General features: G+C 51.2%; 1 protein-coding gene across 1 annotated transcript in view; it reads left to right on the plus strand.

The window, feature by feature from the left end:
- The window catches only part of LOC135885256 (butyrophilin subfamily 1 member A1-like), a 39,601-nt gene extending 27,973 nt beyond the window's left edge, over nucleotides 1–11,628 (plus strand). Inside the window, exons 5-8 of the mRNA XM_065412883.1 lie at nucleotides 542–573; nucleotides 6,752–6,772; nucleotides 6,877–6,903; nucleotides 11,066–11,628. Of these exons, the coding sequence (XP_065268955.1) occupies nucleotides 542–573; nucleotides 6,752–6,772; nucleotides 6,877–6,903; nucleotides 11,066–11,628 (643 nt within the window). The remainder of the gene's footprint in view (nucleotides 1–541; nucleotides 574–6,751; nucleotides 6,773–6,876; nucleotides 6,904–11,065) is intronic.
- Nucleotides 11,629–13,666: the final 2,038 nt, after the last annotated feature.

Consider the following 13,666-nt stretch of genomic DNA (forward strand, 5'->3'; position numbering starts at 1 on the left):
TTCAAAAGGGCTCTTACCTCTGAGTTGGCGCCTGGGGTTCGAAGGGGGACGGTCCGTAGCAGCAGTCACTGCCTCAGCCGGGCGTAGCCATCCGAGTCACATGGCACCAAATATTGTGGAAGAAACGAACTCTACTCTCAGGTTGGAAGCAACAAAATCAGAGACCGCTTTATTCAGGACACGCAATTGCAAGGGAAGAACACAGCTGACAGAGAGCATCTCTGCCTCAGTTTCTCCAAAGTACAAGCAAAATCACACAAGCATTTATACCTCTTTGTGACGTGCATTAATTAAAAACATCTGCATTTTATTTAGGCTATTTGCTATCTATTCCAGTATTTTCTCACTTTCTCTTCTCAAACATCGTTCTCTCAAGGCTGGTCACACGGACTATTCTGCTGTTTTCTACTCGCTTCTGACGTGAGCCCTGTTTTTCTACAGGTCTCGCGATATTAGGCTAAGACTTGACAGAACAGTTGCTCTGTCTCTCACACTTAAATGGCTGCACTTAAACCCTCTCTTTCTTTCCCTGCTTCCACAGAACTGAATTAGCTCATGATCGCTCGAACCAAGGTTGTCCCCATACAACCATTTCTTCTACGAGGTCCTCACTACTCACCAAAACCAAATCTAAAATGGCATCCCCTCTTGTTGGTTCAGCAACAATTTGGTGAAGGACTCCATCAGCTATCGCATCCAGGAAAATCTGAGCCCTGTTATTATTACTAGCACTTGTCCTCCAGTCTATATCTGGAAAGTTAAAGTCTCCCATGATCACACAATTCCCATTAGTGTTTACTTCATTAAAAACATTAAAGAGGTCTCTATCCATATCCAAATCGGATCCCAGCGGTCTATAGCACACCCCAAGCACTATCTCAGGGGAGGCTCTAGTAGCTTTCTTCCCCAACATGCGTCTGACGAAGTGGGTATTCACCCACGAAACTTATGCTCCAATACATCTGTTAGTTTCTAAGGTGCCACAGGACTCTTTGTTGCTTTCTTCCCCAATGTGATTTTTGCCCAGACAGACTCTGTCTTATCCATTCCGTCCCTTCTTATTTCTTTACAGTCTACCTCATCATTGATATACAATGTTACTCTACCACCTTTGCCTTTATTTCTGTCTTTCCTAAACAGCACATACCCTTCAATACATGTACTCCAGTCATGACTACTATTCCACCATGTTTCTGTTATCCCTATAATATCTGGTTTCACTTCCTGCACCAGTAACTCTAGTTCCTCCATTTTGTTACCTAGGCTCCTCGCATTGTTGTACAAACATCTTAATTTTTGCTGTTTGGCTTCTCTCCCATTCTTTACCCTATTAGGCACAGACATTCTACCGCCAATATCACCTATTAGACCAGTATCTACACTACCTTTCCTCCTTATGTCCAGTCTCCTACCCATGGCTGTATCCTTTCTTACTTCGTTTTCTTCCCTCTCAATATTAAAATCCGGCGTGGAGATTACCTGGACATCTCCCAACCATCTCCCCCAGATTCCTAGTTTAAAGCTCTCTTAATCAGTGGTGCCAGCCTCCACCCTAGAAGTCTATTTCCCTCCCTACTCAGGTGAAGTCCATCCCGAGAGAACAGTCCTCTGTCCATGAATGCCTTGCAGTGGCCATACATCCGAAAGCCCTCCTTATAGCACCACTGCCTGAGCCATCTGTTGATCGTCATAATCTTGTCACACCTTTGTTGCCCTTCTCTAGGAACAGGCAGAATCCCACTGAAGATCACCTGAGCCTCAATTTCCTTAAGCGTCTTCCCCAGCCTGGCATAGTCTCCCTTGATATATTCCAGCGAGAATCTAGCCGTATCATTTGTTCCCACATGAAGGACAATCAGTGGATTCTTTCCCGCTCCCATTAGGATCCTCTTCAGCCTCAGGTCCACATCCCGTATCTTAGCACCCGGCAGACAGCACACCCTTCTGTTCTCTGGATCAGCTCTGGTTACAGGCCTGTCTGTTCTTCTCAGTAAGGAGTCCCCAGTCATGTAGACCTGCCTTTTCCTGGTGATGGTGCAATTCTCCAGTCTTTCCCCTGTTCCCTCTGGCTGCAAGTCCTCTCGATTCCTATTCTCCCTTGTAATCCTCCACAACCCATCCCGTATCCTCCTGGGGCTCATATTTGGTGTTGTTATCTCCATTGACTCTTCCCCTCTTCCTATAGGACTAGCTGCTCTTCTCTTCTTCCTTGCCCTCTCACCTTCAGCGACCACCTGCTGTGCCCCTTCTTCATTTTCCAACTCCACAAACCTGTTCCTGAGCTCTATTTCTCCTTCACTAGTCCGTCTTTTCCTCTGCCTGGTTCTCTTAGTAACATGCTTCCACTGTCCACTTTCTTCACCCAGCAGTCTCCCCTCAGAGTTCTTTGGTCCTGCTTCCATCTGCAAGTCTGAGCTTTTCCCTTCAGCCTCCTCACGTCTTTGCTCCATCATCCACTCAAACCCCCTTCTAAACTCAACCAGAGTTTCCACCTGCATCTCCAATCCTCAGATCTTTTCTTCCATCAGCTCTATCAGGCGGCACTTCATGCAGACAAAACTCTTTTCAGGTACCCCCTCCAGGATCATATACATGCCACAGCTTCCACATCCAGTCATCCTCATTGTGTCTTCCACTGCTTGGGTCACTACCACTGCTGCCTCTGTATCTGTCATAGGCTTCCCACCTAAATCCTGTAAGTCCAGGAAACACAAACCAAACCAAACCACCACCACCCACAGCAAAACAAACTCCCAACGAGCACCCAAACACCACACACTCCCTTCACTAGCCTGTCTGTTCCTTTGCCTGCCTCTTAGTCTTCCCCCAAACTCCCCTGTTTACAGCTCTGTTTGCTGCCTCCTGTGCTGCTGCAGCTGTCTGTAAGTAGTTCCAGTTCACTTAGAACCCTATAACCTGTCTGAATAGCCCCAGTTATTCCTTGCCATGTGCCTTACCTTACATTGATCAACACTGAATTTCATCAGCCATCATGTTACCCAAGCCTGGTCCCTCTGAAATAACTCGGGATTTCTCTGGCCCTGTCTAACCTAAATAGTTCTGTGCCGTCTGCAAATGTTGCTGCCTCTCGGCTTATCCCTTTTTCCAAGTCACTGATAACGATACTGAACACCAGTCCTAGCCTAATACCCAACTTTGAGGCACCCCACTGCTAACTTTTTCCATTGTAAATTTTCACCATTTATTCCTGTTCTTTGTTTTTTGTCTTTTAGGTGGTTTCTGATCAGGACACTTTACCCCTCACCCCATGATGACTTAGTTTCTTTAATAACCTTTTGCGAGGAACTTTGCTAAAGGCTTTTTGAAAGTCCACATCAGTTATGCCAGTGGGTTCTCCTTTGTGCACTATTTTACTGACGTACTCAAAGCAATTTGATAGATTAGTTGGATGCAGGTTTCCTTTCCAGCCCTGTTAGTCAGAGCTTACCCTATCGTTGTCATACAGCTGTTCTAGAATTCTGTTTTAGTTACATTTCAGCCAGTTTGCCAGGCACTGACGTAAGGCTCACTGGGCTGTAGGTCTCAGGATTACGCCTACCAAAATGTTAAAGTTGGCTACAACATTCCGAGCCCTCCGATTCTCCCGAAGAGCAGCTGATTTTAATGAGAGATGCATATTATCGGTAGTAGCTCAGTCATATCTCTCTGGTGTCATTTGAGAGCTCCTGGGTTTTGCCATCTGACAGGAATCTACGCTGCTCTTGGTGGCAGCTGGCTCTTTAATGTATCAGTTTGTTCCAACATCTCCTTCACACCTCGAGCCCTGATCTTATTTCCTGAACAGAGCAGCTCCAGGGTGGGTCTCTCCCCAGCACCCTCTGTGGTGAAAACTGATGTAAAGAAATCAATGAGTCTCTCAGCATTGTCCTTACTCTCCTCATGCTCCCTTTCCCCTGCTGATCCAGGGGACCCATTGATTCTCTCACAGGTTTCCTGATTCTGATGCACTGAAATAATTCCCTGGTGTGTGTTTTATATCTCTGGCTGTTCACTCTGCTAATTCCATTGTAGCCTCCTGTAAAAGGGTGCGTTAGTGGGACACTACTAAAAATACCCAGTTCAGGACGAACTGCTGGAAAAAAAGGACAGTCACAGCCCAAGACTGGCAGTCCTTCACTTCTAAGGCACCAAAGCAGCCCAAAAGAGAACTTTTGTTTCACCATGCTGGCTAACAAGAAATCAGAGAAGCAATTCCCTCAGATACTCCAGTTCCTTTGTGTCATCACTAAAAGCACTGCTTATAGGGGTGAGTGGTTATTAAAACCAGTGTCCCCAGTTAAAGGTTCTCCTGATCCCAAAGGACCAGCCACACACCCAGGTCAATATACAGATCAGATATTACCCAAAAATCATGCTGTTGCCAATCCTTTAGTATCTAACATTGAAAGGTTTATTTATAAAAAGAAGGAAAGAAAGGTTAGACTTAAAATTGGTTGAAGGAATCAAATACATACAGAATGCAAAGTTCTTGGTTGAGGCTTGTAGCAGTGATGGAATAAACTGCAGGTTCAAATCAAGTCTCTGGTTGCTTCCAAATCATTGGAAGGACCTTAGTCCCTTTGTTAGAAATGGTCCTATAGTATAAGTCCATAGTCCAGAGGCTGGAGCAGGAAAGAGGCAAAATGGAATTCCCAGGGCCCTTTACAGCTTCTGCCATGTGGAGGGAATCCCATTAATTGTCCTGTGGAAAACTACAGGTAAAGATGGAGTATCGAGTCACATGGGCAAGTCACATGTCCATGCCTAGTTTTGCTTAGTCACCTCAGCAGCCATTACCCACACTCTAGTTCAGTGTTGTTCATTGCAAGGCCCGGGAGCCAGTGGCGGCTCCCACTGACCTTAAGTGTTGCTCCCTAAGGGCTTGTCTACACTACCAAGTTTTGTTGACAAAACTTATGTTGACACCCAAAAATCGCCAAAGGGTGTTCACACGTGCTCCCTCTGTCGACAGATCATGTCCACATTGGGTGCACCATCATCAACAGTGTAGCAATGCACCGTGGGTATGTATCCCACAGTGCAGTGTTGTGGGAAGGAAGAGCTGAGCGCTGCCCATCTTGGGATTCTCTCCAAGTTCTCCCACAGCCCCCTCAGCTGCCGGGAGCAGGATCATGAGTAGCTCTGTGAGCTCTCTGTGCTGAGGAATGGCAAAGCAGCACTGCAGTCTATCCCCCCGCTCCCACTGCAGCGGCAGTCTGCCAGCTGCTGTGTTCCTAGTGCCGGGCAGAACAGGAGCAGTCCAATGATTTGCTCTTTGTTTGTTCCCCAAAGGGAGCAGCACACTCCGCCTTCAGATACTTCCCCAAGCTTTGAAAGGGGAGGGGCGCATGCCTGCAGGGCAGCAGAGATCAAAACACTCAGCAGAGCAATCAGGGCAGCATTGTGGGATATTGGCAGAAGCCAGTTCTGTTGACAAAACAGTCAGCAGTGTCTACACTGGCTCTTTGTGGACAATAAAGGGAGAGGAAAAGACAAAAGTCTCTCGTGGGGATGGAAGTTTTTTGTCGCCCAAACAGGGTGTTTTTTTGCGACAAGAGTCCCATTGCAGTCTGTACGCTCTTGCTATTTTGTCGCCAAAAGGCAGTTTTTGGTGACAAAACTTGATCGTGTAGACAAGGCCTGAGTTCCCTCTAAGAGAGAGGGCCCTTCCCCTCCATGCTGCCTGCCGGCAGGGGGACAAAGACTCTTCCCTGGAGCTAGCTGCTGCCAGCAGGGAGAGGGCTGGGGGGACTCATCTGGCCCCAGCCCCCGGGCAGCTTGCCTGCACCTCAAACTCCTCATCTCTGGCCCCACCCCAGAGCCCGCACCCCCAGCCAGAGCCCTCACACCCCTCTCATCCCAACCCTCTGCCCCATCCCTGAGCCCCCTCCTGCATCCTGAACCCTTCATCCCTGGCACCACCCCACAGCCCTCACCCCCGCATCGGCTCTCACATTGAAGGTTATTTGCCAAAGTGGCCCCACTTCAAAAATAGTGAAGAGCACTGCTCTAGTTTGAACTTTTACAGGAAAGTCCATTCAGTGCAGATGGGCGTCTTCCATGGTCCATTGTGAGCTAACTGTTCCTTGATGGGACACTCAACTTGAATGGTCCCTCCTGGATGAGCAGGCTAAATACGTTGTGGGCATTACAGCAAGAGCCAACACTATTTGAAATACAAGTACATAGCTATTATTTATAACTTCAGATACAAAATGAAACTTTGCATACAAACACAAGCTCCCTAAAGTTCGAGGGGCCATTGGTGCTCAAACTGTGACTCCCCCTCTCGTGCATACAAATAGCATAATCATAACCAGCAAATCATAACCTTTCCATACACCCCTCACTTGCCCACCTTTGTACAATACTCACTGCATTTACATAGCACTGATTGCAGAAATGATATATATATATGGCCATATTTTGATATGTCTAATAACATCACACCTCCTAATTCCCATCATGCACTTAACCTGGTGTACTGTATGCTCCATTCTCCTGGCTTCACAGGGTTAATACTTTCATTTGCTGAGGGATCCCTGTTTGGCTCTAACAACCTCTTGCATCTAGCCTGGTGGGATTACTGTGTTTCTCCTCGTGCTGATTCCTTTATTGCTCTGGGCAGGGAAAGGAGCAGAGAGCTCCCAGGTGTCTAGCTGCTGACGTAGCTTGCTTTAAGGTCTTTTTTTACTTGCTTCTCTTCTGCACAATAATGTGGCATTGACTCATTTCTCTGTTTTATTTTCAGACAAACTCCAGGCTGAGCTCAGTAAGTTCCATTCCCCCCAGTAGGACCCTTGTGTGACATTGTCTCCTGCTCAGCGTGTCTGTGTCCAGGGGCGTTCTCACCCCTCTGTCTGTGTTTGGTTGCAGAGTGGAGAAACGCCCAGGACTACGCAGGTACTGTACATACCGCTGGTATTTTATCCATGGTGAGACCCACCTCCCCTGGGAGATCTCTGCTCCTTTCCCTGCACAGAGCATTTTTCTGTGACATTCAGTAGGCTGGAAATAGCAATGCTACTGGGGGCAGATGGAAAGGGGCAGGCAAACCCCAGGTTTATTGCAGAGCAGGGAGATGTTCCCTTTGGGAAAGGGCTGATTAGTGAGGGAATACTGCCCCCGGTGTCACCTTTCCAGGGTGGTACCTGGGTTTTGCAGGACGGACGTTCTTACCTGTCCATCACTGGCACTGAATGGCTCAGCTCTCGCCTCCCAGCAACAGGATTTCCATGCTCAGACTGGGCTTTAGCCACAGTTTTCTTCTAGTGGAACATGCCCAGAGAAGAGCTGTTCATTACCTCCCTGGCTCTGGGGTGAGGCAGCTCCTGTCCCCGCTGCAAGGGCAGACAGGTTTTTATAACCAGCTTGTGACACTCCCCTGACCCAGTTGTCACAAATGGAGCCCACAGATCAGGTTTTCTGCCTCACAGCAGTGGCTGAGCTGTGTGTGTGTGTGTGTGTCTGCACCCAGCCTGACCATGGGTATGTGTTAGTGCAGGCTGGGAGAGTCTGGCAGCTCTAGCAGGGATCAGAGAGCCCACTGGATGTGCACACACATTGCAGCACCGCTAGCCAGGGGTGAAAGTGGAACTTACCGGTGCGCCCTGCACCGGGCCCAGCGTCCTTACCCTAAGCTCCCACCCCTGTTCTGCCACTAGCCCAGTGGCTCCTTGCACGCCAGAGTATCCCACTACACTGAGTTGGAAGGGAGGGGGTGTCCATTGGCGTTACCATTAGGGAGCACAGGCACCAGCTTCCTCCTTGCCCTGGGGGTGCTCAAGCCCCACGCCCTGCCCACCCTCCATCCCTTCCCCCAATCTCCCACCCCCGCCCCGCCTCTTCCTGCCCAGTTCCACCCCCTCCGCTGAGCGCAGCCCCTCCCCGCTCCTCCCCCCAGGGCCTCCTGCACGCTGCAGAACCGCTGATCACGGCAGCCAGGAGGTGACATCAGGGCCACTGGCAGGTGCTGGGGGAAGCTGGCTGCCAGCCCTGGAGCACCCACAGAATTGGCATCTACATTAGGGAGTCTGTGACATACACATAGGCAGCGAGTTGTAGGGGCCCGTGGTGCCTGGGCCCCAGGAATGTTCCTGGCCTGGCTCCAGCAAAGTTTGGGGCCAGGACTCTCTCCAGCCCCACCTGCCGCCTTGGAGCCGCTGCAAGAGGGGGGTGCCCTAGGTAAGTGTCCTCCCCCCCCACACACACACACACAAACTCCCTCCCAGAGCCTGCACCCCTCACCCCCTCCTGTACCCCCACCCCCTGCTCTAGCCTAGAGCCTGCACCCAAACTCCCTCCAGAGCCTTAGGCAGGTGGTGGTGGTGGTGAGTTTGGGGGCACCATCAAAATTTCTACAAACCTGCCGCCCCTGGACATACAGCGGGTACAATCTAGACTAGTGAGTAGCTGTGCCCCCCCCTTTACACTGCTTTGCTGCTCTAGCATCTAGTCAGGACTGTGCACAAAGAGCTTGGTCTGGGTGTCCCTGCTGTTGGCTAGTCACCCCGAGGCTCTTACCAGCCTGTGGTATAATTATACCACAGGGTAATCCCAGCACACTCCCAGGTCCACATTTTCCCTGGAAATGTTTGTCTTCTCCTGGCCAGCTCTCTCCTGGACAATACAAGCTTGCCAATTTAAAGTCTGCCAATTTATTACTAGAAATGATATGCATGTATCTTGTTATCACAAATGGAGTTTCCAAAAATCTTCAATTCAAACACATTAGATTAGACAAAACAAATTTATTCACCACAACAAAATAGATTTTAATTGAATGCAAGTAATGATGAGGCATAAACGGTTACCAGAAAAATAAAGGTAACACACAACTTGTGCCGAACGTAAAAATCTTCATTGCACCACAACACCCTTCTGACAACAAAAATTGCTACATGACCCTCAGAGGTGGGACTGAAGGCTGAGCCCACCCAAACCCTGCCACTGTCGGGGGGAAGCCAAAGCCTTCCTGAGCTCCGCTTCTCGGGGGGAGAAGAGCAAAGGTGAAGCCCAAGGGCATCAGACCCAAGCATGGGGTCTGTAACTGAGCCCCACCGCCAAGGCTGAAGCCCTCAGGCTTCGGCTTTGGCCCTGGGGGGTGGGACTCGAGCTTCAGCCATCGAGCTCCAAGCAAGTCTAAGCCATCCCTGGTGACCCCATTAAAATGGGGTTGGGACCCGAACCTCTGAGATAGAAAGTCTCAGAACAGACTCTCTCCTCTGTTAACCTGTTCCACTGTGGATTGAATAAGTAAAGATCATTGGGCACAGGTGCCGACTTTCTTCTTTGGGTGGGTGGGTGCTCCGCCCCTGCCCCGCGGCCCCACTCTGCCCCTTCCCCCAAGGCTCCACCCTTGCTCTGCCTCTTTCTGCCCCCTCCCCCAGCTCCTCCCACCCACTGCCAAGCAGCTGATCAGCAGGGCCCACAAACAGCTGATTGGAGGGTGGGTGGTGAGCACCCACTTTTTTATTTGAGGGTGCGCTAGACCCGAAGCACCCGCGGAGTCGGCACCTATGATTGGGCCAGAGAGAGTGAGTATGCGACTGACTCTACAGCTGGGTGGTTAGAGCACCCCCCTGCGAGGTGGGAGAGCCAGGGTCCAGTCCCCTGCTCCAATGGCCCTTTAATTATTTATCCACCATGGAAAATCCTCGACAGGAGAGACTGAGGGAGCCCCCCACGTCAGCATAGCCTAGCGGTTAGAGCTCTTTCCTGAGAGCGGCAGAGCCCTATTCCAATCCCTTCTCCCCCTTGGGCAGAGGGGGAGCTTAAACCGAGAGTCCCCACATCCTAGGGGAATGCACTAGCCACTGAGCTAAAATTTCTGAGGGAAGCCCTTCCCCACCAGCGGTTGTGTGTGACCTCGCCTGAGGGACCCAATCTGAGAGACAGTCCCTGAGCACGCCTACCAAACTGGGCCTGGGATGGCTGGACACCTCTCTTCCCCCAGTCTGTGGAGCACGCTGGGGCTCAGGCAGGGCTAGGCATCCACGGGCCTAAAGGGAGGCCGCCATGGTTATGGCTGGAGGGAGAGAAACAGGCAGACGGAACTATTACTGCACAAACTTTGGCGCCAAGTGAGTTTTGGCACCTACAGGTTCAGCAGGAAGTTTCTGCATCATGGTAGAGCTGAAAGCAGGGACTTAGGCCCCGAGCTGCAGCCCTACATGACTCAGGAGCGCACATCCTATTGACAGTCACTGGGATCTGTGCCCCTCAGTCACAGGTGACGATCCCCCCCCTGTCTGTGCAGTGCCTGGCACAACGGGGAACTGGCCTGAGTGGCCTCTCGGCCTCACTGTAATGTCCCCCTGGCACCCACCCGTCCCCACAGCTCCCACAGCACCTGCCTATCCCATTCCCTTGCTGCCCCCACAACTCCTGCCTCCTGCACCACCCCAGCCTGAGCCTGGCACTTGCCCTTTTCCTCCCCTCACCAACATTGTGCCTGCAGTCTGCCTCCCTAGCACCTATCCCCTTCCTTGGCTTGTGCCAGCCCCTCCCCACTCCTCTGCCCCTCCCCACACCCCTCCTCCCAGCCCCATGGCACCTGCCCCTCGTCCCTGGTGCCCTGCTGCAACCCACCCCCCAGCCTTCTCAACACACCCTCCCCCTGCTGCCGCTCCATCCCTGCACCCACCCCCATTTCTTTCCCTGTGATCCCCACCCCCTCGCACCTGCCTCTCCCCTCTGGTGCCCACCCCTCTGTTCCCCCCCCATCACCCTGGCAACCACCCCACCCCTCACCTTTTGCCCTGGTACATGCCCATCCCTGGTGCCCTGTCCCATCCCCTGGCCCCCACCCTTTCTTCCCCCTCTGATTCCTTGGTGCCTGCCTCAGGCCCCCTACTGCCCCCTGGAGCTCTCCCCCTTCCTTCCCTTCCACTCCTGCTCCCCACCCCCTCCCCCTGCCCTGTCCCCCCAGCATTAGCTGAGCTCCTGACTCCCCTTAAGGGTGAAGAACCCCATGTCACAGAGATTAATGGGCATGTGGGTGAATTTCCCTTTGATCCCAGTGACCAGCCCCTGCCCCTAGCACTGACTCTGATTCTCTCCCCAGTGGACGTGACTCTGGATCCCAACACGGCTCATCCCAACCTCGTCCTGTCTGAGGATCAGAAAACTGTGACATACGATGATAGACGACAGGATCGACCTGAGAATCCTGAGAGATTTACTACTTATCCCACTGCCCTGGGTGCAAACAGATTCACAGGCGGGAAGTTTTACTGGGAGGTGGAGATGGGAGACAAAACAAGTTGGACTGTGGGGGTTTGTAGGGAATCTGTGATCAGGACGGGGAAGGTCAGACTCACTCCTGGGAATGGACACTGGGCTGTGTGGCTGAGGGATGGGAAATACGAGGCCTGCACCTCACCCCCCAGGACCCCTCTCCCTGTGAGTGCCATGCCCAGCCGAGTGGGGATTTTCCTGGACTATGAGAGGGGCGAGGTCTCATTTTACAATGTGACTGACAGGTCCCATCTCTTCACTTTCCCTGACACCTTCTCCGGGACGCTCCGTCCTTATTTTTATGTTGGTTACAAAGAGGAGGGTAAAAACACAGCTCCCCTGACAATCTGCCCTGTCCCAGCTCAGGCCGGAGGGAATCTCTGTCCCTGACAGTGACCCCGCAGCAGAAACTGTCCCCTCCCAGCGCTGACCAGCCCCCAGGCATGTTCCCATGGGGATGGTACAAAGGGCATCACCTGCCTGTCCCCCCGTTATACTTAGAAAATGAAAGCAAGCAGGATTTTGTTTAGGGGATAAGGCAATATGCTATGTTTATTGTGAATATAGAAAGCATTAGAGTAAGAAGTCAGTTATAGCTATAACATTTTATTTAATTGTATATTTATTTATATACACAAGTTTTGCAAGGTGGTTGTTATAGTTACCAGCTTTAGAGTTGCTTGTGCCAGGTCACTGGCCAGGTGGCCTGGACACGAGGATGGAGCCGAGTCCTGTGAGATGCGCATTTGATGCTTTTGGAGGGTGGTTGCAGAACCAGACTTAAAAGTTTAGGGTTTGTATTTATAGGGATTTATTTTTATAAAAGTTTATGGGGCTTGCTTTGTTATGCTGCTCTCACCTTTGCAGTGTTGTTTTCATGTTTGAAGTGATAATTAATCACGCAGATGGTACAGCAATGACTGTTTGTTGTTCTTTTGTTCTTTATTTTTTTGGCCCCCCCTGTTCTTGGGGTGGTTGGGGTGGATTCTGGTGTGCCCTCAGGGTTATTATTGGGCTATTTTACCCAACGCATTTTTCAGCCAAATGGTCCTGGGTAGTTTTTTATTTTAAGGCTGGCACCTTAACCTTTTATTACTTATTTAAACATTCAAACATACATCCGCAATCACACCCTATTTTACTTAACTATTTTTAAATCATTGGGGCATGACAGACTCCAGTAAATTTGTTTATACTGTTTGCTACACAGGAAAAGAAAACAAGAAAGATTAAAAAATGCAAAGGGTAGGAGTCAACAAATCTTATTGCTGTGTTCCAGAAAACAGTTGTGACAGCAGTTGTTTTTACTAGTTTGTTTTATTACTTTAAGAATGGACTCTGTCTCTGGATTTTTTTTTTACAATTAGCACAGATCTTGCAAACTAACAGGTCTGCTTCAATTAGCACAAACTCAGCAGGCTGAGAGAACAGGCTGAGAGATGTATTTCTTTCTAATAATATCAGCCAAATCCAGGGTCTGTACTGGACCATACTTTCCCCAAAGCATTAATGTATTAATTACCTTTAACTCAACACCACCTCAGTTCCCATCACCAGGCCTGTGAACTGGGAGGGGGAGGGGCAGAGAAGGGGGTGCAGGGAGCAGGCTGCTGGGGGGTGCAGGGGCAAAGGGGGATGTGTGGGTGTAATGTCAGGGGTGGATGCTGTGGCAGAGGGTGGGGAGGGGGCTGCAGCAGCAGGAAGGGAAGAGCCCAGATCACAAGAGAGACTGGGGAGGGGTTTGGGGGTTTGTGACCCAGTAAAGGGGGGCCCCGCCCAGTGCACCCATCTCACGTGGGGAATAGGGGTGGGCGTACATGCCTTTACCAGCAAGGCCATCAAGGCTAGGGGTCTAGTGTACGCTGAGGCGCACTACCAGGTAGAGCAGAGCGGCTCAATTATCAGAGTCCTGAATCTCCCCCGTTCCCTCGGGGCAGTGAGGCCTAATGGCCAGAGCCAGGGACTCTGCCCCTTCCTGGAGGGCAGTGCAGCCCAACGGCCAGACTCTGGAGCTCTGCACCCTTTTTGCAGGGTGGTGCGGCCCAATGGCCAGTGGCGATACAACCGCTCCCCGATGTGGGGCCCTGTGGCCTAACAGCCAGTGCCCGAGGGGCCACCGACCCAGGCGGGGGGACCCGACCCAGGGCCCTAGCAGTGGCAGAGCGGTCCACCCTCGCTCAGGGGGGAGCCCCATTGAAACACCCTGAGCTTACCTGGGTGGGAGATACCACTCCACCTCCCCTGGGCCACTTCCTACCGCAGCCTCGGGGGTCTGTCCAGGAGGCTTTCGGGTCTACAGTCTCCGCAGGGCAGGTTGCTTCCTGGGCAGCTGGGACCCCAGACTGTCTTCCCAGTCTCCCCTCGCCTCAGGCAAAGGCAGTCTTCAGCTGGAGCTCCTAACACACGTCCTTCCCTGACTGAGCTGGGC

This window comes from Emys orbicularis, chromosome 11 (genome assembly GCF_028017835.1).
Source record: "Emys orbicularis isolate rEmyOrb1 chromosome 11, rEmyOrb1.hap1, whole genome shotgun sequence".
NCBI classification, from domain to species: Eukaryota; Metazoa; Chordata; order Testudines; family Emydidae; genus Emys; species Emys orbicularis.